Source organism: Leptodactylus fuscus, chromosome 5, assembly GCF_031893055.1.
Source record: "Leptodactylus fuscus isolate aLepFus1 chromosome 5, aLepFus1.hap2, whole genome shotgun sequence".
NCBI lineage: Eukaryota > Metazoa > Chordata > Amphibia > Anura > Leptodactylidae > Leptodactylus > Leptodactylus fuscus.
Genome location: NC_134269.1, coordinates 212,000,415 through 212,025,321, shown reverse-complemented (window position 1 = coordinate 212,025,321; position 24,907 = coordinate 212,000,415). Strand labels below are relative to the sequence as shown.

At 43.3% G+C, this 24,907-nt stretch overlaps 2 protein-coding genes across 7 annotated transcripts in view; both read right to left on the bottom strand.

The window, feature by feature from the left end:
* PTN (pleiotrophin) overlaps positions 1-6,145 on the bottom strand; it is a 39,863-nt gene extending 33,718 nt beyond the window's left edge. The window contains exon 1 of the mRNA XM_075275250.1: positions 5,836-6,145. The gene's annotated coding sequence lies outside the window, so the exon portion shown is untranslated. The remainder of the gene's footprint in view (positions 1-5,835) is intronic.
* A 9,255-nt stretch (positions 6,146-15,400) lies between these two features.
* Positions 15,401-24,907, bottom strand: part of DGKI (diacylglycerol kinase iota) — a 151,936-nt gene continuing 142,429 nt past the window's right edge. For all 6 annotated transcript variants that reach the window (XM_075275203.1, XM_075275204.1, XM_075275208.1 and 3 more), the window contains 4 exons: positions 22,927-23,047; positions 17,173-17,209; positions 16,944-17,043; positions 15,401-16,286 (listed from right to left, as the gene is read on the bottom strand). In XM_075275203.1, the coding sequence (XP_075131304.1) occupies positions 16,170-16,286; positions 16,944-17,043; positions 17,173-17,209; positions 22,927-23,047 (375 nt within the window). In that variant the 3' untranslated portion in view covers positions 15,401-16,169. The remainder of the gene's footprint in view (positions 16,287-16,943; positions 17,044-17,172; positions 17,210-22,926; positions 23,048-24,907) is intronic.

Genomic DNA, 24,907 nt, shown 5'->3' with positions numbered 1-24,907 from the left:
TATATGTACAGCCAGTATAACCTGGGTATATACAGTATATAATTCTATATGTACAGCTGGTATAACCTGGGTATATACAGTATATAATTCTATATGTACAGCTGGTATAACCTGGGTATATACTGTATATAATTCTATATGTACAGCTGGTATAACCTGGGTATATACTGTATATAATTCTATATGTACAGCCGGTATAACCTGGGTATATACTGTATATAATTATATATGTACAGCTGGTATAACCTGGGGATCTCCTGTATATAATTATATATGTACAGCTGGTATAACTTGGGTATCTCCTGTATATACCAGCTGTGCATATATAATTATATACAGGAGATACCCAGGTTATACCAGCTGTACATAAAGATGTACCGGCTATATGTACCGCCTGTACATATAGAATTATATACAGTATATACCCAGGTTATACCAGCTGTGCATCTATATTATATACAGTATATACGCAGGTTATACCAGCTGTACATATATAACTATATACAGTATATACTCAGGTAATACCGGTTGTACATATAGAATTATATACAGGAGATCCCCAGGTTATAGCGGCTGTACATATATAATTATATACAGTATATACCCAGGTTATACCGGCTGCACATATAGAATTATATACAGTATATACCCAGGTTATACCAGCTGTACATATATATTATATACAGTATATACCCAGGTTATACCAGCTGTACATATATAACTATATACAGTATATACCCAGGTAATATCGGTTGTACATATAGAATTATATACAGGAGATCCCCAGGTTATAGCGGCTGTACATATATAATTATATACAGTATATACCCAGGTTATACCGGCTGCACATATAGAATTATATACAGTATATACCCAGGTTATACCGGCTGTACATATATAATTATATACAGTATATACCCAGGTTATACCAGCTGTACGTATATAATTATCTATAGTATATACCAAGGTTATACCAGCTGTATATATATAATTATATACAGGAGATCCCCAGGTTATAGCGGCTGTACATATATAATTATATACAGTATATACCCAGGTTATACCGGCTGCACATATAGAATTATATACAGTATATACCCAGGTTATACCAGCTGTACATATATAATTATCTATAGTATATACCAAGGTTATACCAGGGTATAACACTTAGATCCTTATCTAGAAATCTACATGTCTCTGGAGTAATTGTAATACTTTCCTTCCCCAGTTGTGGTGCTATAGGGAAATATAACCCTTGGCTTCCTATTGCCCACAGGTCACAGATGATCATTAGGGATTGCTTTAACAAAAAATAATAAACACCTGAGAACTACTTTAAAGAGGAACCCCGCATCCGCCCAGTGATATAAAGGATAGAATTATATGAAAGCTATAGGATTGTGGACTGAACCTCACTCACATTAGAACTCTATCAATAAGCACCACCAGTCCTTCCATTGTCGCGTCGCCGCCCCCTGCCTCCCGCCCCCCGCCTCCTGCGTTACCATGTACTGACCACAACATATCCAGCCCAAATAGTCACAGGAAGTGATAGGAGTCTGAAGGAATCTAATAAGCAATCCCTAGAGACGGGAAAATCAGATCAACATATCCGAGGATTACTCATCACTAATTAATTATAATGTCACCTATATCTGCAATAAATAATACCAATACATAATAAAAACAATGAAATAATACTAATAATAATGAGTAATACTATTCTGCTGTAGTAGTAGTAGTAGTAGTAATACTGTAGTAGTACTGTGCAGTAATGGTAGTACTGTAGTAGTAGTAGTAGTGAAATTGTAGTAATACTATGCTGTAGTAGTAATAATACAACAGTAGTAGTACTGTGCAGTAGTAGTAGTAGTAGTAGTAGTAATACTGTAGTAGTATTGTGCAGTAGTAGTAGTAGTAATACTGTAGTGGTGTGGTGCTGTAATAGTAGTAGTAATAATAATAATACTGTAGTAGTACTATGTAGTAGTAGTACTGTGCTGTAGTAGTAATAATACTGTAGTAGTACTATGTAGTAGTAGTAGTAGTAGTACTGTGCTGTAGTAGTAATAATACAGCAGTAGTAGTACTGTGCAGTAGTAGTAGTAGTAGTAGTAGTAATACTGTAGTAGTATTGTGCAGTAGTAGTAGTAGTAATACTGTAGTGGTGTGGTGCTGTAATAGTAGTAGTAATAATAATAATACTGTAGTAGTACTATGTAGTAGTAGTACTGTGCTGTAGTAGTAATAATACTGTAGTAGTACTATGTAGTAGTAGTAGTAGTAGTACTGTGCTGTAGTAGTAATAATACAGCAGTAGTAGTACTGTGCAGTAGTAGTAGTAGTAGTAGTAGTAATACTGTAGTAGTATTGTGCAGTAGTAGTAGTAGTAATACTGTAGTGGTGTGGTGCTGTAATAGTAGTAGTAATAATAATAATACTGTAGTAGTACTATGTAGTAGTAGTACTGTGCTGTAGTAGTAATAATACTGTAGTAGTACTATGTAGTAGTAGTAGTAGTAGTACTGTGCTGTAGTAGTAATAATACTGTAGTACTACTGTGTAGTAGTAGTAGTACTGTGCTGTAGTAGTAATAATACTGTAGTAGTACTGTGTAGTAGTGGTAGTACCGTGCTGTAGTAGTAATAATACTGTAGTAGTACTGTGTAGTAGTGGTAGTACCGTGCTGTAGTAGTAATAATACTGTAGTAGTACTGTGTAGTAGTGGTAGTACCGTGCTGTAGTAGTAATAACACTGTAGTAGTACTGTGCTGTATTACTAGTACTGTAGGAGTGGCCATAGTATCAGTATTCTATATCTTTAGTAAGAAACATAACACTAGTATCCCTTCCTGCCGTCCATCTTGCTCTCAGATTTATGGTTCCTCCTCATATAGTGGTCTATGTAATATGATAATATGGTTATTATTAGTGGGGGAGGGGCTGCCGGACACCTGGGCAGATACATCAGCAGGGATCAAACCACAAACTCCAAAAACTCATCCAGTACTGGAGTCACAGGAAAATACTTTAAGAAGCCCCTCCTGATACACCTTATAGAGGGTCTGTGGGCCGAAGTAGCAGAGTCATTATTACTATAGAGGGTCTGTGGGCCGGAGTAGCAGGAGACTGCAGGATGGAATAGCAGAGGGGTGTCGGTACAGAGGGTTTGTATTTCAAAATTGCAGGGGGTCTGTGGTTAGAATAAGAGAGGGTCCGTGCACAAGAACAGGAGAGGGACATTAGTGCAAAGGGCCTGGGGAATGGAATAGCAGTGGGGTATTAGGGAAGAGAGTATATGGGCTGGTATAGCAGTGGGGAATCAGGGCAGAGAGTATATGGGCTGGTATAACAGTGGGGCATTAGGGCAGAGAGTATATGGGCTGGTATAACAGTGGGGCATTAGTGCAGAGGGTCTATGGGCTTGTATAGCAGTGGGGCATTAGGGCAGAGAGTATATGGGCTGGTATAGCAGTGGGGAATCAGGGCAGAGAGTATATGGGCTGGTATAACAGTGGGGCATTAGGACAGAGAGTATATGGGCTGGTATAATAGTGGGGCATTAGTGCAGAGGGTCTATGGGCTTGTATAGCAGTGGGGCATTAGGGCAGAGAGTATATGGGCTGGTATAGCAGTGGGGCATTAGGGCAGAGGGTCTATGGGTTGGTATAGCAGTGGGGCATTAGTGCAGAGGGTCTATGGGCTGGTATAGCAGTGGGGCATTAGGGCAGAGGGTCTATGGGCTGGAATAGCAGTGGGGCATTAGGGCAGAGGGTCTATGGGCTGGAATAGCAGTGGGGCATTAGGGCAGAGGGTCTATGGGCTGGTATAGCAGTGGGGCATTAGTGCACAGGGTCTATGGGCTGGTATAGTAGTGGGGCATTAGGACAGAGAGTATATGGGCTGGAATAGCAGAGGGGCATTAGTGCAGAGAGTCTATGGGCTGGTATAGCAGAAGGGCATTAATACACAGGGTCTATGGGCTGGTATAGCAGTGGGGCATTAGGGCACAGGGTTTATGGGCTGGAATAGCAGTGGGGCATTAGTACAGAGAGTCTATGGGCTGGTTTAGCAGTGGGGTATTAGTGCAGAGAGTCTATGGGCTGGTATAGCAGTGGGGCATTAGGGCAGAGGGTCTATGGGCTGGTATAGCAGTGGGGCATTAGGGCAGAGGGTCTATGGGCTGGTATAGCAGTGGGGCATTAGTGCACAGCGTCTATGGGCTGGTATAGCAGTGAGGCATTAGGGCAGAGAGTATATGGGCTGGAATAGCAGTGGGGCATTAGTAAAGAGGGTCTATGGGCTGATATAGTTGTGGGGCATTAGGGCAGAGGGTCTATGGGCTGGTATAGCAGAAGGGCATTAATACACAGGGTCTATGGGCTGGTATAGCAGTGGGGCATTAGGGCAGAGGGTCTATGGGCTGGAATAGCAGTGGGGCATTAGTGCAGACAGTCTATGGGCTGGTATAGCAGTGGGGCATTAGGACAGAAAGTATATGGGCTGGAATAGCAATGGGGCTTTAGTGCAGAGAGTCTATGGGCTGGTTTAGCAGTGGGGCATTAGGGCAGAGAGTCTATGGGCTGGTTTAGCAGTGGGGCATTAGGGCAAAGAGTCTATGGGCTGGTATAGCAGTGGGGCATTAGGGCAGAGGGTCTATGGGCTGGTATAGCAGTGGGGCATTAGGGCAGAGGGTCTATGGGCTGGTATAGCAGTGGGGCATTAGTGCAGAGAGTCTATGGGCTGGTATAGCAGTGGGGCATTAGGTCAGAGAGTCTATGGGCTGGTATAGCAGTGGGGCATTAGGGCAGAGAGTATATGGGCTGGAATAGCAGTGGGGCATTAGTGCAGAGAGTCTATGGGCTGGTATAGCAGTGGGGCATTAGGTCAGAGAGTCTATGGGCTGGTATAGCAGTGGGGCATTAGGGCAGAGAGTATATGGGCTGGAATAGCAGTGGGGCATTGGTGCAGAGGGTCTATGGGCTGATATAGTTGTGGGGCATTAGGGCAGAGGGTCTATGGGCTGGTATAGCAGTGGGGTATTAGGGCAGAGGGTCTATGGGCTGGAATAGCAGTGGGGCATTAGTGCAGAGAGTCTATGGGCTGGTATAGCAGTGGGGCATTAGGGCAGAGGGTCTATGGGCTGGTTCAGCAGTGGGGCATTAGTGCAGAGAGTCTATGGGCTGGTATAGCAGTGGGGCATTAGGGCAGAAGGTCTATGGGCTGGTTCAGTAGTGGGGCATTAGGGCAGAGAGTCTATGGGCTGGTATAACAGTGGGGTATTAGTACACAGGGTCTATGGGCTGGTATAACAGTGGGGCATTAGTACACAGGGTCTATGGGCTGGTATAACAGTGGGGCATTAGTACACAGGGTCTATGGGCTGGTATAGCAGAGGGGCATTAGTGCACAGGGTCTATGGGCTGGTATAGCAGAGGGGCATTAGTACAGAGGGTCTATGGGCTGGTATAGCAGTGGGGCATTAGGGCAGAGGGTCTATGGGCTGGTTCAGTAGTGGGGCATTAGGGCAGAGAGTCTATGGGCTGGTATAACAGTGGGGTATTAGTACACAGGGTCTATGGGCTGGTATAACAGTGGGGCATTAGTACACAGGGTCTATGGGCTGGTATAACAGTGGGGCATTAGTACACAGGGTCTATGGGCTGGTATAGCAGAGGGGCATTAGTGCACAGGGTCTATGGGCTGATATAGCAGAGGGGCATTAGTACACAGGGTCTATGGTCTGGTATATCAGTGGGGCATTAGTGCACAGAGTCTGCAGCTTGTTGCTCTGTCTTTGGTGCTGAAGCCATGGAGGACAGTAGAGTCACTTACTTTAACGCCTCTGTCAGCCCCCGCTCCTGTCCTCCTGCCTCTGTCTCTCCTCTCCCCTGGCTTCTTGTTAATCCCCTGCCTGGGTAGGAATCCTGAGCACAGTCCCAGCGCCTTCTGTGCACTTTGCAGCTAATATCTTGTCTGCGGCTCCTTCCTACAGATGGAGATTTGTCAGGATTTCTCAGGGATCTGAGCTTGTCCCTGGATCCAAAGTTGTTGTGAGTTCCTTGTGTCTCCGCCTGTTGGTGTGTGCACTGATGTGAGGACCAGGGAGTGGATAGACATAGGCAGGCAGACTGTGTGTGCGAGTGTGTGACACAGCCTGATAAAGAGGACCCTCAGTCTGGGGCGATTCTCCACCCTGGTCCTGGGGGTTGTGCTCTGTAGAGGTCAATTACATTCCGGATACAGGGGCATTTATATAGTCTGATACCAATATAGGGGTAAAGGAGAAGGCGAGACAAGATATGGGGGAGAAGCAGGGGTACAGGAGGAAATCATTCCCAAAAAGGAAAGATAAACAGAAAATAGTAAAAGAAACAAAGAAGAAAAGGTGAAACAGACATGTAAAGGAAAGGCACAAGGAGTAACCTAGAGAGGAAGTCGGGCACAGAGAAGGTGACAACATGGGAAAGAAGCAAAACTGGCATAGACACAAGTCACGCCAGCGCAGATGTAAGTTGCCCATATACAGATATTCTTCCTGACTCCCTCATACACATACACGCTCAGTTACGCCCAGCCTATATGTATGTTCAATGGTGGTTGGGGGCGCTAGCATTGGCAGCAAAGGAAAGAACCTGATAAACTCAAGATACTTTCTTCTTCAGACATCGTCAGCAGATAAGGAAGGGGAAAGGTCATAATAGACAAGGAAAGGATAAGTGCAGGACAAGGGAAGGATAAGTGCAGGACAAGGGCAGGATAAGTGCAGGACAAGGGAAGGATAAGTGCAGGACAAGGGAAGGATAAGTGCAGGACAAGGGCAGGACAAGGGAAGGATAAGTGCAGGACAAGGGCAGGACAAGGGCAGGAAGGTGGCTCAGTGGTTAGCACCCAATCCTGGAGTCCTACGTTCAAATCCAGCCAATGAATCCTCTAAGGAGGTTGTGTATTCTCCACCACAAAGACATATTAATGGAGATTTTAGATTGTGCGCCCTATATGGGATAGTGACTGACAAAATCTCTGTATGCGATGCGGAATAGGATGGCGCTATATAAGTAACAGAAATATATAATAACAAATAGATAGAAGAAAGGTAAAGGGAGTAACATAGAGAGGAAAGGAAGAAACCGCAGAAAGGTAAAAAGAGGAGCACAACAAGGTAACAGGAGGTGAAATGAAAGGGACAGGTGGACGTGGGATGAGGGGTTAATAAAACTGTCCTATAAGGGATTGCTGACTTGCTCGGTGGTCTGCGCCTTCATCTATTATAAAGCACTTTACGTTACGCAGGAGTCTGTTGATTTCAATGAATGTATGTAATACTGTATTTTCCCTGTGGAGGCGCTGCAGGGAAACTATACCCTTATTTCTGCTTCCTTACTAAAGGTTTGTTGTGTGTGAGTATTAGTGGAGTCGAAACCAACGACCCACAAGTACAGTATATAATCTATATACATAATACAGAGTCTACATGTATACTATATCTTCTATATACATACTATAGGACCTATATATACAGTGTATGATCTATATACATAATACAGGACACACGTATACTATATGATCTATATACATACTGTAGGCCCCATATATACAGTATATGATCTATATACATACTATAGGACCCATATATACAGTATATGATCTATATACATACTATAGGCCCCATATATACAGTATATGCTCTATATACATATTACACAGCCCACATGCTCAGTATATGATTTGTACAGTTCAGGATCTGTTTAGTTCAGGACATATGGGAACACTTTATGGGATCGGCCTGATATAGGACCTACTGGTACAGTATAGCATGTATAAGAACATATATGGGGCAGGGGCTCCTTCAGTGGTCCTAGTTATACGGTGGGATGCGGGGGACGTACGGTATGTCAGTATCCCCATCCTATTAGCCGTTGCCCCTTCCCCCATACATTACATATTCTTATCTCATCCTTAAATGTCACTCTCTATCCCCTCCATGTTTTGAGTTGTCCCCATTGTTGTGAGTAAAGTGGGCCTCCGGGGAGCTGAGGAGGGTCACCTAAGCTGTATCACATTGCCCAGGACTGCTGCGAGAGCCGCCTGTGACATCTAATCCGCCCTCTCCATGCATTATACATCAGCAGGAGATTTATCACAATTCTGCAACACTTCCCAGCATGAAATATAAAAGTGCCCCCCGGGAGGCGCCGGCTGCAGCCACAGAGGGGATGTTTCCATGTTGCATGTCATGCCCAGTGTGCACTGGGACCTGTAGACTCTCAGGATCACAGCAGCACCTTAACCCGTGCAGAGCCTCAATGCCTGGCATGGCTTTACAGCACACACTACATACAGACATATATATATATATATACGGCCCCTTATGTTAGTGTGTGGTGTGGGCAGTCACCTCTGCCAGGCCACCACCTGCCGGGGGCGCTATAATGGAAGAGGTTAGTGGCATTGATAGGAATCAGATGTCTGACTTACCCTGACCACATGTGCAATAGACACCCACGGCCTGTATACTCTATATATGCCATGATATAATACAGAAGTGATCAGGGTCAGCCATAGAGATGTAATGCATAGGGGCCCCACCTGTGCCCTCTGCAGGGGCCACTAAAGGTTATCTGAGGGCCCAATTCTACACTGTGTGCCACTGTGTAAGGAATATGGAGATACATGCTATATTCTGTAGTATAGTCAGTGACTCATGCACTGTATGACTGTTTTACATAAACACTGTATGGCTGTATTATTTGGAATATATAACTTATTTGCAGACTGTATGATGTATTACTTGGTGCACCATATGGGAACGGTAGTCAATAAAAGGTACTGTACATGTCATTCAACCTAAGGCTGGCACTAGTATGGACGCCAAGACTCCTTGCAGTGCATTATGGGATTATATACATCCTCACGGTCAATCATAACTATACTAATAATAAGACTACCACGTAACCATCTAACCCGTCCATCACAATTAGCAGGTTAGTCCCATCTGCCTAGGCCAGGGCCAAGCATTGATTTCACCGTCACCTACGTCCTCAGGACATTGTAGTGACCCTTGGTGGCCATCATTCTGTGCCCTGCCAATTTTGACTGGACAGCCTAGCCGTGAATGGGCGTGGGTCTTGCCAACTTTCACCTAATGGCAACGGTCTCTGGAGATCAGGATTGGGATTCCATCTCTGGAGTACATATGGTGGCCTCCTGACTGTGGGTGTTCAGGTTCCTCCTCCAGCACCTGGTAAATAACAGACACACAGTACGCTGGGAATAGTTTGGTGGTCTCTGGTGGGGAGTAGACATGGTTAGCTGGAAGAATGGTCATGGTGGTCCAGGCCAAATGGAGAAAATGAAGGAAACTGCTACAATTAGATACTTTGATAGGGCGATGGGCAATTTGGACCTGGTGAAAGGAGGGTGCCGGGTGGAGTACCGGCTGCTCTTTGGGCAAGGTAAAAGCTGTGTAATATCCCAGGGCAACAAACAGAAACCATTTCATCTAGCATTGCACCGATTCCATACAGGAAGGTATTGCAAGGAAACTGGAAAAATAGTGGCGTATGTCTGGTAAATGTTGCAGGTGGGAGAAGCTTTCTCTGCAAAACCTCTGAATCGATAGCATGTCTCAGATTTCCCCTGGTATGTTCCTATTATACAGATCAGTAATGGGGGAGTAAATACTGGAATGTGCTTTATTAACCATTATAAATGGATCATTTAGCCGGGGTAGAAACCACTCTGACGTCCCAGAGGTTTTCTCCTTCTCCATATAGTGGCTGAGCCAAGTGCATTAGAGTAATGGATGCAGCAATTTCACGAGTCCTTTGCTAGTCGGCGTACATTCAGGATCTTCATGAGATCAGACTACGGAAACATTAGCCGCTGAGTGGAATGGCTGCCACCGGTTACATATTCATTGGTAGCCACATTAGTCAGGTTGTAGCCTCTGTTCTGATTTCCTGTAGAATACGACACACCGTCTTGAGAGTTGAGGAATGAATTGTCTCGGAGTTGCACTATTCTTTTAGTGGTTATATTTTTAATACCAGGTGGAGGGGGCGGAGCATGACACATGCTCCGCCCACAGATAACCTACACAAGGCATGAGTATCAGTTTTGCCTGGAGTATTACAGTGTAGACACTTGAAATAATTATTTTCTTAGAATTCCGCATTGTGTTGTTCCTCCATTTTGATGAGGCATCACTTATTCTGACACAGAGCTCCAAATCTCCCACTTGACTTCACACATTGATAAAGTCAGAGGCTGTGGACTGAAATGTGTATATTGCTCATTTGCTTTCCAGTCGTCATTAAAAATTTCTTACTATTTTGCTGCTGTAGACTCTGTGTAATGCCTTCATATAGTTGGCTGTCCTGCTGACTTCAATATACATCCACAGCACAGTGGATTTATATTAAAATCAGCAGGCAGCCAGCTATGTAAAGGAGTTACACAGAGTCTACAGAAGCAAATTAATATTAAAATCAGCAGGACAGCCAGCTATATGAAGGAGTTACACAGAGTCTACAGCAACAAAATTTATATTAAAATCAGCAGCCAGCTATATGAAGGAGTTACGCAGAGTCTACACCAGCAAAATAGTAAGAAATCCACTTCAAGCTATGTTTCCTCTCTGTGAGTGTAGACATAACAGCAGGGAAGGGTAAGGATGTACACGGCAGGTCAGAGTGTAGAGATAGAAAGCAGCCAAGCTATCAGGCAGGGCAGATCACACAGTGTTATATGAGGAAGAAAGAATGTAGAAAGCAATTTTCAAAAAGGGGGTGAAATATCTAGCCTGTGTAGTTATAGAGTGAAAGCAAAGCACTCAGAGAATGGGCCATGGAAGGATAAAACACCCATGAATGATGTGTCGATACAAGAGCTAGTGTATAACTCCTTCATATAGCTGGCTGTCCTGAATCTGACATCAATTCACAGCACTGTCCTGGCTGTCGTCTCTTTCCTCTTTCAGAGTTAGAGGTAGCAGCAGGGAAATGAAAGTATATACATGGCAGATAAGAGTGTGGAAAGGGAAAGTAGCAGAGCAACCACAGCATGGGCAATAGAAGGAGAAAACACCCATGAATGATGTGCCGATACGAGAGCTAGTGTATAAACCCTTCATATAGCTGGCTGTCCTGAATCCGACATCAATTCACAGCACCGTCCTGGCTGTATTGTTGCTTTTCTCTTTGCTCTTTCAGTGTTAAGAGACAGCAGAAAGGGAAGGGATGTACATGGCTCATCAGAGAGTGGAGATGGAAAGCGTCCAAACTATCAGGGAGGGCAGATCACACAGGTAGTACATAAGAAAGCATGCTCAAAGCGGTTTACAGAAAGGAGGTGGATTAAATATCCTGTGTACTGTAGAGTGAAAGCAGAGTACCCACAGCATGGGCTGTATAAGGATAAAACACCCAGGAATAATGTGCTGATACATGAGAGCTAGAGTGTAACTCCTTCATATAGCTGGCTGTCTAGAATCTGACATCAATTTACGGCACCGTCTCTTTCCTTTTTCAGAGTTAGAGGTAGCAGCAGGGAAATGAAAGTATATACATGGCAGATAAGAGTGTGGAGAGGGAAAGTAGCAGAGCAACCACAGCATGGGCAATAGAAGGAGAAAACACCCATGAATGATGTGCTGGAACACAAAACTAGCGTGTAACTCCTTCACATAGCTGGCTGTCCTGAATCTTACATAAATCATCTCTCTCTGCTCTCTCAGTGTTAGAGATAGAAGCAGGGAAGGATGCACATGGCAGATCAGAGTTTGGATGGGGAAAGCATCCAAGCCATCAGGGAGGGCAGATCACACAGATTGCACATAAGGACTGAAGCAAGCATGCAGAAGGCAGTTGTACTTGCGGCATAAAAGCAGAACAGCCACAAGTAACTTTGTAGGAATTTTTCACTCTTCAGCATCAGTCTCTTTCAGAAACGTGGGTAGGAATTCTCTCATGGATGATGGCAGGCCATCCTGACAAACAGACCTTGTTTTCTATTTTATGGTAGAACTTGACCCATCAGCAGGATAATTTAGTATAATATCTGGACACACGACCCGCCTGGCCCCTGTCATGAACGGCATGGCTCCCTGCTAATCTATTAGAAGAGATAAATGAGGAACATCAATATTGAGGCTCTTTTATGCCACTTCTTCCGGACACGTCCAGTCTGCGGGAGGTTATTACAAGTAATTCATCATTAACCTTCACTTTCTCTTGGCACATTTACGTTCCCTCTTCTGTAATATTTATTGTCTATGACTTATATTATGTCTGTTTACTGCCTTGTTATATTGTTACCTCCGACTGCATAAAACCATTGAAGTGTTCATGTCATAGAGACAATCTGATCAATAGACGTAATAACGTGGCCAAACAATTCACCTGGAGCAAGATCGGCTCTACATGTCACCTGTATATTACATGTCTGGGCTTCATACCTTATTAATAAGAATATTATCAGTATAATGTGATGTGTCCTGAGCAGTATATACTATATCTAACTCTCAAAGAGTGCGAGAGGAGGAGACACAACTGCAACTGAACTTCTGGCTTGACAAACTAATAGATCTATTTAATAAATCACTACCAACTATAATACAGCCCATATGTACAAGAATATAACTACTATAATACTGCTCCTATGTACAAGAATATAACTACTATAATACTACCTCCTATGTACAAGAATATAACTACTATAATACTGCCCCTATGTACAAGAATATAACTACTATAATACTACTCCTATGTACAAGAATATAACTACTATAATACTACTCCTATGTACAAGAATATAACTACTATAATACTACTCCTATGTACAAGAATATAACTACTATAATACTACCTCCTATGTAAAAGAATATAACTACTATAATACTGCTCCTATGTACAAGAATATAACTACTATAATACTACTCCTATGTACAAGAATATAACTACTATAATACTACTCCTATGTACAAGAATATAACTACTATAATACTACTCCTATGTACAAGAATATAACTACTATAATACTACCTCCTATGTACAAGAATATAACTACTATAATACTGCTCCTATGTACAAGAATATAACTACTATAATACTACCTCCTATGTACAAGAATATAACTACTATAATACTACCTCCTATGTACAAGAATATAACTACTATAATACTACTCCTATGTACAAGAATATAACTACTATAATACTACTCCTATGTACAAGAATATAACTACTATAATACTGCCCCCTATGTACAAGAATATAACTACTATAATACTGCCCCCTTTTTACAAGAATATAACTACTATAATACTACTTCTATGTACAAGAATATAACTACTATAATACTGCCTCTATGTACAAGAATATAACTACTATAATACTGCTCCTATGTACAAGAATATAACTACTATAATACTACTCCTATGTACAAGAATATAACTACTATAATACTGCTCCTATGTACAAGAATATAACTACTATAATACTGCTCCTATGTACAAGAATATAACTACTATAATACTGCTCCTATGTACAAGAATATAACTACTATAATACTGCTCCTATGTACAAGAATATAACTACTATAATACTGCTCCTATGTACAAGAATATAACTACTATAATACTACTCCTATGTACAAGAATATATCTACTATAATACTGCTCCTATGTACAAGAATATAACTACTATAATACTGCTCCTATGTACAAGAATATAACTACTATAATACTGCCCCCTTTGTACAAGAATATAACTACTATAATACTGCTCCTATGTACAAGAATATAACTACTATAATACTGCTCCTATGTACAAGAATATAACTACTACAATACTACCTCCTATGTACAAGAATATAACTACTATAATACTGCTCCTATGTACAATATAACTACTATAATACTACTCCTATGTACAAGAATATAGCTACTATAATACTGCTCCTATATACAATATAACTACTATAATACTGCCTCCTATGTACAAGAATATAACTACTATAATACTACCTCCTATGTACAAGAATATAACTACTATAATACTGCCCCCTATGTACAAGAATATAACTACTATAATACTACCTCCTATGTACAAGAATATAACTACTATAATACTACTCCTATGTACAAGAATATAACTAATATAATACTACCTCCTATGTACAAGAATATAACTACTATAATACTACCTCCTATGTACAAGAATATAACTACTATAATACTACCTCCTATGTACAAGAATATAACTACTATAATACTGCCCCCTATGTACAAGAATATAACTACTATAATACTACCTCCTATGTACAAGAATATAACTACTATAATACTGCCCCTATGTATAAGAATATAACTACTATAATACTGCTCCTATGTACAAGAATATAACTGCAATAATACTGCCCCTATGTATAAGAATATAACTACTATATTACCGCCCCTATGTACATGGATATAACTACTATAATACTACCTGCTATGTACAAGAATATAACTACTATAATACTACTCCTATGTACAAGAATATAACTACTATAATACTACCTCCTATGCACAAGAATATAACTACTATAATACTGCCCCCTATGTACAAGAATATAACTACTATAATACTACCTCCTATGTACAAGAATATAACTACTATAATACTACTCCTATGTACAAGAATATAACTACTATAATACTACCTCCTATGTACAAGAATATAACTACTATAATACTACTCCTATGTACAAGAATATAACTACTATAATACTGCCCCCTATGTACAAGAATATAACTACTATAATACTACTCCTATGTACAAGAATATAACTACTATAATACTACTCCTATGTACAAGAATATAACTACTATAATACTACTCCTATGTACAAGAATATAACTACTATAATACTACCTCCTATGTATAAGAATATAACTACTATAATACTGCTCCTATGTACAAGAATATAACTACTATAATACTACCTGCTATGTACAAGAATATAACTACTATAATACTACTCCTATGTACAAGAATATAACTACTATAATACTGCCCCCTATGTACAAGAATATAACTACTATAATACTACCTCCTATGTACAAGAATATAACTACTATAATACTACTCCTATGTACAAGAATATAACTACTATAATACTACCTCCTATGTATAAGAATATAACTACTATAATACTGCTCCTATGTACAAGAATATAACTACTATAATACTGCTCCTATGTACAAGAATATAACTGCGATAATACTGCCCCTATGTATAAGAATATAACTACTATATTACCGCCCCTATGTACAAGGATATAACTCCTGAGGTGTAGGTGAAGGTTACTCTTTAATAAAAGGACACTTCATTTAGACTTTATTAACCTAAAATGTCTGACAGAGAACAGTAGTTTGCAACGATCTATGTAATAATGTTACAAATCAAACGTCACAGGATATGTCATGGTTATGAACGCTGATATATATATATCTATATATTTGTGAATGTGACAGGATGTCTTCTTGTGTGGTATAATTTACGGTATTTTAGGTCATGTGGTCTTCTCATTAAAAAAAAAAATAATATATTAATAGGTTGACTTTCCACATGATGAATAAATTAGAATCTGTTTGTGCCCGGATGGTAACCACACTCATTCATAGTAGATTCCAGTCTTTTTTTAATGAGTTGGCTCTGCAGATACCAAAAAAACAAAAAAAGAACCCCCCGAAAAATAAAAACAAAAAAAATCAGTTGATAACACTGTGCCGGCCTCTGAGTCCTTCCTTCTGGCGGGCCGGGATAGGTTTGACCAAAGTGAGGAGATAAGACAATGGACGGGATCATGCGTCTTGTTGGAATACATAGAGAAAGAGAGAGTTAGGGTTCCACATGGGGCGAAGACTCGGCCCCACCTCTGCCATCTTTCACCCCACTTTCCTCATCCCATAACACGTCAGACGAGTGGCAGTTCCGTGGCAAGTCTCATTAGCCCTTAAGAAACTGGAAAGTGCACCCAACACTGGAAATCTTGCTTGAGGAAGGGGTGCCTCTTCCGACCAGTTTCCTCCTCCTGGGTGGGGTGATGACCTTCTCCAGGAACTTTTCGGCTACGTATTTGTGTCTCTTCTCTTCATGAACTGGTTTCTGTCATCTGCTGCCCTCATCAAACCGCTGTCTCTAGGTCTTCATTGGAAAGAAGTTGTTTCGCTTGACAGGCTTCCAAGTAAGATGCAAGTTCGGAGTCTTCCGCTGCTTGGGCTATGTCCAGAGGGGTCTGTCCCTGTCAAAAAGAAAATTGGGTCACAAGTGAAGGTCAATGCGCAATAGAATTTCATAGAATTTTCACCCAACTGATGGGAAACATACTAATTTTGATAGACTTCTTGTTGGCAATTAAAGAGCACCTTAATTCGGAATCTGGAACGGAATGGCCACCATCGAACACCAGAGTACCCAATCTGTCCTCAAATGAAAATCAGAGGGAGCTTTGATTTCAACTCGGTGGTGGAAGTAACAAAAAAACAACTAACCCCAAACCAGATCTGTGGTACCATGGTGGACCTTCTTAGATCCCGGCAGATCAAACCCCGTATAAAGGAGGTTCACTCATCACCCACCATCTCCAGTGGGTGGCTATACTGTCAGCTACTAGCTTCTAACCCAAGGTAAAAAAAAGTTGGGTGTAGAACCATAAGAGTTGGCAGTGGATTACCTAAAGGACATGGACATTTTTGGAAAATATAACGGTTAAAATTTTTGGTTGCACCTTTTTACTGAATGTTAGATATTGTAATACGCACTTGGTCGAATGTTGTCCTCCTCACCTGGCTCCTGGGTTATCACGTCACTCAAAACTGTCTGAGGGTTACGATACGGCCACCAAGAGACTAATATTTGACTCTCTTGAAGCAAAAATGTGCAATACACTCTGATTTACCTTGGAATCCCTCTTCAACGAACAGGCACCGGCATCCACGAGAATTTGGCAAACTTGCCGGTGTCCCTGGAAAGCAGCTTTGTGCAACGCCGTCTCTCCTCTAAAGTAAAAACAATAAGGTCAAAGGTAAATATCGGGTCAACTCATCAGGTAGGAAAGGTCAATCCCAATGTAAATAAAACATTTATCAGGGACATGGACTAAAGAGCGTTCAAGAGAGGAGACTTACGTGGTTCTGTCTACCATATCCAGGAGATCCTCAGATCCTAAATCAAAAGGGAGAGAGGAGAAAGATGGGAATGAGAGATTAAAAGGAGACTAAATTTTTGGGCACCAATTCACATCGACAGATACAATCCACATATAAGGCTGAACAACAAGGCAGGAGCTCAAACGAATTATCTAGGGCTTGTGGAGACCCAAGAAGACCCAAGGAGACCCAAGAAGAGAGGAAGGAGCATTGGTGGCTGGTTCTAGAACCTTCTTGGGTGGCAACACCTGTTCAGAATTCAGGAAGTAAAAATTGTCTTGATGGTTGGAATGGAATGGGTGACAAAATGTGGCATCATGATGGAAGGGGAAGCTCTTCTGATGTCTGCTACGGGTCCAACTCTATCAAATCTAGAACACAGCAGATAGGTTAGATGATCAGTCTCCACGACTTTGGACCATTGGTGAAAGTAACGACTCTTCGTATATTAATGAGAGATGAAAAAATTGAGAGTCACTATCGTGCTCACTCTGAATGGTCAACCTACAGGTCTCAAACAGGATTTGGGTCCAAGTTCAACATGACCATCATCTGCCACCACAATATGTCCAAATAATACTGGTTTACTGGCCAAGATGGGAAGGACTCTTGATAGTGGCAACGATTCTAAGGAACAGACTCAAGATGACCAATCCAACCACCCCTTCCATCTGAAGGCTAAGGCGTTGAGTATTTTGAGACGAAAACCTATCAAAATGGAGAAGACAAGATATTGAAAAGCAACAAGATGGATTTTGATGATGATGTCAATTCAATGTTCGGGGACCCAAACAGAAGATAGGACCATTTTGAGAAGGCCATGTTTGGTTGTTCGGAGTGAGAGACTCTCAACACATAAGATGTTACTTATGCTGAACATGCGTCACCAGTTTTCTAAAGACCCTCACGCATCTCAAGAACTGATCATTCTGGGTCAATCTACTACTTTAAGATGGCACAATCATAAGCCCCACCATGTAGTCATGTTCTAGAAGGTCCTCAGAGCAACATGAACATCTCAGGGTCAGGGATATGAAAAAAAAAACACTTTTTCAGAGTGAATAATGAGGCGCCTCGAGATTTGTGATGATTTGTGCGACATAAATAATTAATTGATGGTTTCAATACCAGACTCAGAAGGGGGGGGGGCTCCGATGGTCCTTGGCCCCTATGTTCTTTTCTAATGTAAATCTACAAGAAAAAAAGGCCAAAACAAAAGATCTCCTCAGTTTCCCCTGTTCCTGGAGGCGAGCCCTCAGTAATTACTGACATTGATCTACCCCGGGGATTGCCACCAAGGCTTCAAGGGACTGAAGGCTTCACAGATGGGAAACGAAAAACCAAACGACCCAGGTAAAGGTTCTTTGAGAATCTGGAGAAAGAACAATCGTAGGAGCTTTGTGGTTGATGTTCCTTTCTGAGAGAACAAACCTCGTCCTTCCTTGATCCTTCTCGAAAGACATCCCGGAGAAACCGGAGATCGATCGGAAAACTCTGTAGTCTTTTTGAATTCTAAAGTTCTCCCTTAATGATTTAGAGGAAACCTGAGAAGATCTTCTAGAAGTGCCACTTTCCAGGAAGTAACTCGGTATACGAAATCTTGCCCTTATTGGTTAACCGAACCAATGAAAATTGGGCAACGCCTGAGGACCTGATGGCTGAAGGAGACGTATGAGCCCCCTACTTCCTCACACAGACATCAAGGGCCCTCGTCAGGTAAATACGACCTCAGATGAAGAACATCACATGACAAACGACATTATGTCAGTAATTATTGAACAAAAACTAGGCCAAAATACAAAAGACGTGTGTGAAAAAGTAAGTACACACTCACTGGCAGGGAATGTGTATCAGATGATCATCAGTATATCTGACAACCTCTATAAATGCAGAAGTTTTGGCAGTTTGCTGGTCTGGAGCAGTCAGGTGTGTGGGAGGAAAGACATCAGCAATAAACTTAGAGAGGCAAGTGTTTCTACCTATCTAAATGGCCATTTCCAAAAAAATTTAAGTATATCAGTGAGAGATTATTTAGAAGCATGAACCAGTTCCATGAAAGACAATTTTTCCATGGGTGGGAGGAAAGAGAAAGAGGGGTGGAAAGGAGGCTGTGTTGGGGGGGAAGGGGAAAATGGAGAAAGGTAGTGGCTTATTAGTCATTAGGGTTCACCGAGTGTAACCACTACCCCCAACGCCTTCTAACAGCTAGGTCAAAGGTGAGGGGCAATTCATGAAAGGGAACCTCCAGTCCAATGATGCACCCTCTCTTAAAATCAACTAGATTAAACATCCTCAGAGACATATCTAGCAGTCAACGATCTTTCACTAAGAGGTACACTACCCAAAAAGAGCCTCTGAGAGCCTTTATATAGGGCAATGGGGAAAGGACTTTTACACCCTCTTGTGGTAAGACCCAGTATCTGATCAGACCTGACTGAGACAGAACTGCAGGACCAGTTTTACAGCAATCTGACGGTATATTTTATGCCAGTGAGTGTATATACAGATATGTATCTATATACATTGCACTGTGCCCGGTCTACAGCTGGCACCTATAGGGTGGTGATATCGACTGTAGTTATAGGGTATATAGTTTTACTCTCCTTGTGAACGGTAAAACTTTCTAATAATTTGGCGGTCACCCCACAGGGAGCCGTCACCCCCATCTTGGGGCAGCGTCACCCCGGCATCGCCGCTCAACCGTCCCAAATCCTCCTCCACAGCGCACACAAAACAGGGAAGACGCTTTAGAGAAGACGCCATTACCAGACTGTCAGTCAGTGCCCAGCGGGTGCCCAGAGAGGAGACAAGAAGGAGGAGAGGAGAAGGAGAAAGGGAGACAAAACCAGGCCGGCTCTGAAAGGAGGACGGAGGGGGAGGAAGCAGCAGGAGGCGCCATATACAAAGGCCCCGCACACAGGGGCGGCAGGGAAAATACCGCCAGAAAAGAAGCCACTGTTGTGAGGAGTGTGAAAAGATGGCAGCCGGGGACAGGCAGCTGAGGTCATGGTCAGGCTGTCCTCAGTTTAACCCATCCGCTCCCACGGCATATGCCCTTCTGTGCCAATAGCGTTTACCATATACATATAGCTGAGCCAAGTTTGCGTCGTGTTGTCTTATATATGGCAGGGCTGAGCTGAGTTTGTCAGGGTAGCAGAGCTGCATCTATCCAATCTAGTAGGGCAGGGCTTGTCAGATGTAGCAGAGCTGAGCTTGTCTGATATAGATGTAGCAGAAATGTGTGTGTATTAGGGCCTAATCTGACCGATGTAGCAGAGTTATGTGTGTCTGAAGGATTTTACCTGAATCTGTTGGCAAGGTATAGCAGAGCTGAGTTGGTCTCATGTAGCAGGGCTGAACGTTCTCAACTGAATTTGCCTCATAGAGAGTTGAAGTGTTTATCTGATGTAGCAGAGATGAATTTGCGTAATATAGTTTCAATGTGTTTGCCATATATAGCAGTGATGTCCCTGTACGATGTAGCTTAACCCATTAACTGCCATGATCCCCAATTGGGGATCGGGTACTTTAACCCGCCTATGAACACCATCTGTCACTGAGGAATAGAAACCGGACACTCGGGTGCTCCAGCGGGATAGGAGACCTGAACTGATCACGCGCATGCGCTGCCTTGTGCACACGAGGTCATTTTCACGGTGTAGTTCCCATATTATTGAAAAAAAAAAAAATTGGGGCATTTAATGGGTTAACTAAGTATGTCAGATATAGCAGGGTTGAATTTGTATGATATAGTGATGATGGATCTGTCTAGTGTAGTCTAGCGGAGTTTGTCAGATGTAGTAGGGCTGATATTGGCTTAGATTTGATGAGTTTGTCATGTGCAGTCCTGTGTCTGTCTGATGTAGCAGTGCCGAATGTGATGTAGTTGAGCTCTGTGTCCCCTACCGTATCATGCTGCTGGTCTGTGTTTGATGTAGCAGAGCCGAGTGTGTTGTAGTTGAGGTCTGGGTGCCTTGTTATGTCTACCTGATGTAGCAGTGCTGAGTCTGATGTAGCAGTGCCGAGTGTGATGTAGTTGAGTTCTGTATCCCCTGCCATGCTGCGGTCCTGTGTCTGATGTGGCAGAGCCGAGTGTGATGTAGTTGAGCTCTGTATCCCCTGCCATGCTGCAGGACTGTGTCTGATGCAGCAGTGCTGAGTGTGATGTAGTTGAGCTCTGTATCCCCTGCCATGCTGCAGGCCTGTGTCTGATGTGGCAGAGCCGAGTGTGATGTAGTTGAGCTCTGGGTGCCTTGTTATGTCTGTCTGATGTAGCAGTGCTGAGTATGATATAATTGAGCTCTGTGTCCCCTGCCATGCTGCATTTCTGTGTCTGATGTAGCAGTGCTGAGTGTGTTGTAGTTGAGCTCTGGGTGCCTTGTTATGTCTGTCTGATGTAGCAGTGCTGAGTCTGATGCAGTTGAGCTCTGTGTCCCCTGTCATGCAGCCTTTCTGTGTCTGATGTAGCAGTGCTGAGTGTGCTGTAGTTGAGCTCTGTGTCCCCTGTCATGCTGCGGTCCTGTGTCTGATGTAGCAGTGCCGAGTGTGATATAATTGAGCTCTGTGTCCCCTGTCATGCTGCATTTCTGTGTCTGATGTAGCAGAGCTGAGTGTGATGTAGCAGTGCTGAGTGTGGTATAATTGAGCTCTGTGTCCCCTGTCATGCAGCATTTCTGTGTCTGATGTAGCAGAGCTGAGTGTGATGTAGCAGTGCTGAGTGTGTTGTAGTTGAGCTCTGTATCCCCTGTCATGCTGCGGTCCTGTGTCTGATGTAGCAGTGCTGAGTGTGATGTAGTTGAGCTCTGGGTGCCTTGTTATGTCTGTCTGATGTAGCAGTGCTGAGTGTGTTGTAGTTGAGCTCTGTGTCCCCTGCCATGCTGCGGTCCTGTGTCTGATGTAGCAGTGCTGAGTGTGTTGTAGTTGAGCTCTGGGTGCCTTGTTATGTCTGTCTGATGTAGCAGTGCTGAGTGTGATGTAGTTGAGCTCTGTATCCCCTGCCATGCTGCGGTCCTGTGTCTGATGTAGCAGTGCTGAGTGTGTTGTAGTTGAGCTCTGTGTCCCCTGTCATGCTGCAGGCCTGTGTCTGATGTAGCAGTGCTGAGTGTGTTGTAGTTGAGCTCTGGGTGCCTTGTTATGTCTGTCTGATGTAGCAGTGCTGAGTGTGATGTAGTTGAGCTCTGTATCCCCTGCCATGCTGCGGTCCTGTGTCTGATGTAGCAGTGCTGAGTGTGTTGTAGTTGAGCTCTGTATCCCCTGCCATGCTGCGGTCCTGTGTCTGATGTAGCAGTGCTGAGTGTGATGTAGTTGAGTTCTGTATCCCCTGCCATGCTGCAGGACTGTGTCTGATGTAGCAGTGCTGAGTGTGATGTAGTTGAGCTCTGTATCCCCTGTCATGCTGCATTTCTGTGTCTGATGTAGCAGTGCTGAGTGTGTTGTAGTTGAGCTCTGTGTCCCCTGTCATGCTGCAGGACTGTGTCTGATGTAGCAGTGCTGAGTGTGTTGTAGTTGAGCTCCGTGTCCCCTGCCATGCTGCAGGACTGTGTCTGATGTAGCAGTGCTGAGTGTGATGTAGTTGAGCTCTGTGTCCCCTGTCATGCTGCAGGACTGTGTCTGATGTAGCAGTGCTGAGTGTGATGTAGTTGAGCTCCGTGTCCCTTGCCCTGTTATGCTGCAGTCCTCTGCAATCATTGCATAAGCAGTCACCGCTCCCCTGTATACAGGTATATAGCTCACCGTTCTCCAGGATGTACGATACGATCTCCGCGTGTCCTGCCTTCGCAGCCAGATGTAGCAGAGAGCAGCGCTCCGGCCCCTGGATCCGTAAACTGGCCCCTTTCTCACAGCACTCCATGACCTGGGGGGTAAAACGTGTAAAATAAGGCACCGGCCCAGAAAGGAGGATACTAATATAGACTTTGCTTTTTGCCAATGTCCCTATGACAACACCTCTGTGCTCTGGCAGTGTTATCATAGTGACGCCAAAACCTTCAGCAACCATAGAAAACAGAAAGATGCAAAGTTTCTACGAGATCCAGTGTCCCTATGATAACACTTCCTGTCAAAGTAATGAGGGATGCAGATCTAGAAGCTGTTTTTGCCCGTGTCCCTATGACAACACCTCTGTGCACTGGCAGTATTATTATAGTGACCCCGAGACCTACGACAGCCAATCAGATTCTAGACGTCTTTTTTTACCATATCAAACAGAATCTTCTTGGTTTCTATGAGGTCCAGCGACCCTATGATAACACTGACTGTCACAGGACTGTGGGGACAGTTGTCCTCACAGGAGCCCGGAAACTTCACCTTTAAATGACTGAATACAGAACTATCCCTTTAAGGAAATTAGATTGTAAGCTCTGCTGCAGCGGAGTCCAGCTGTGCGGCCACAGTGCGGACGACACCTTTACGACAACCGCTTTGTAAAACCATCCGGCGCGCGGGGCGACCTTAAATAGAAAATTGATGCTCATCAATCAAAGGATATTACTAGTCGGATAGAAAGCGCCGCGAACAAAGGGCGAAGGAGCCGCGACCAGACGCCATAATGGTCCGAAGCGCAATTGTGATAATGGCAAGCAGGAAATTGACAGACTGGATTGAATGGAAGTCGCAATTACGGGAGGCCGGTCGCTTCATCTCGCCATAAGTGCCTTTCATGTGAACAAAGGGCGAGAAACGCGTGGGAAGGTTTCAGCCGCCCCCCATTATATTACCAGCGGCTCTAATATCACTCCACTATACAGTAGCCACGGACAAACCGAACTGATCTACGGCAACTGGGGTGCAATATGGCAGACAAGTAATAAACGTGGTGGGGAGGGGACCCCCTTGTGATAGGTGACCGCCCCTTTAACACGTGAGCAACAAAAACTTCTAGAGCTTTCTAAGGGGCGGATCTATGAAACTGTCCAAACGAAACTTCTTAGTTGCCCTTAGCAGCCAATCACAGAGCAGCTTTCATTTCATACAGTGTTTCTGAAAGTGAAAGCTGTGCAGGGATTGGTTCCTGGGGTGACAATTTCATTGTGGAAACCCGGCGGACCCGATGATAGCCAATGGGATCGGTTCGTTTTTCTGGTCCGTTGCAGGATCTACGCGGCGTAAAAGCAACAAAAGTAAAAAAAATTAGTGTGAAATCCTGACTTGTGATGTTTGTACGCCATGATCGATTTACCACAGTTTTCGGAAATCCGCCCCAAATTTTGTTCCAATTCTCCGCCATTTTGAAGACCTCTGCTTGATGTCAGTGAGTGGAAACGTTCGCTTAGGCCTCATGAGCGCGGCGAGGCCTGGTACAGCGGCCCCTACACCGGGTCAGGAGAGGCGTTCATCCAAATGGAGGTCCTGACAACAGACCAAACGGCGTGGACCCCTCCTGAGGAATGGTGATCGATATCAGATCAGCATTCGGCCTCGTCACTGAATATCAAGGACAGTGCCACACACTGTATGGTGGCTGTGTCTGGTATTGCAGCTCACCCCTGCACAGCCTTTGAGCTATATCTTTGCAGCCTTGGCCAAAAACATTCCAAAAACACCCCCTCCCCCATAGATCTATTCCGTCCTGTCTAATCTGGTCATCCCACACACAGCCTTGAAACTCCCTGTCCTGCAGCCATAAACAACTGGCCAGAAACCAGAGCCTGTGAAAAAAACAAAAAATATTTAACCCCTCACGGCTCACAGCTTGCCAAGTAAATGTGTCACACCC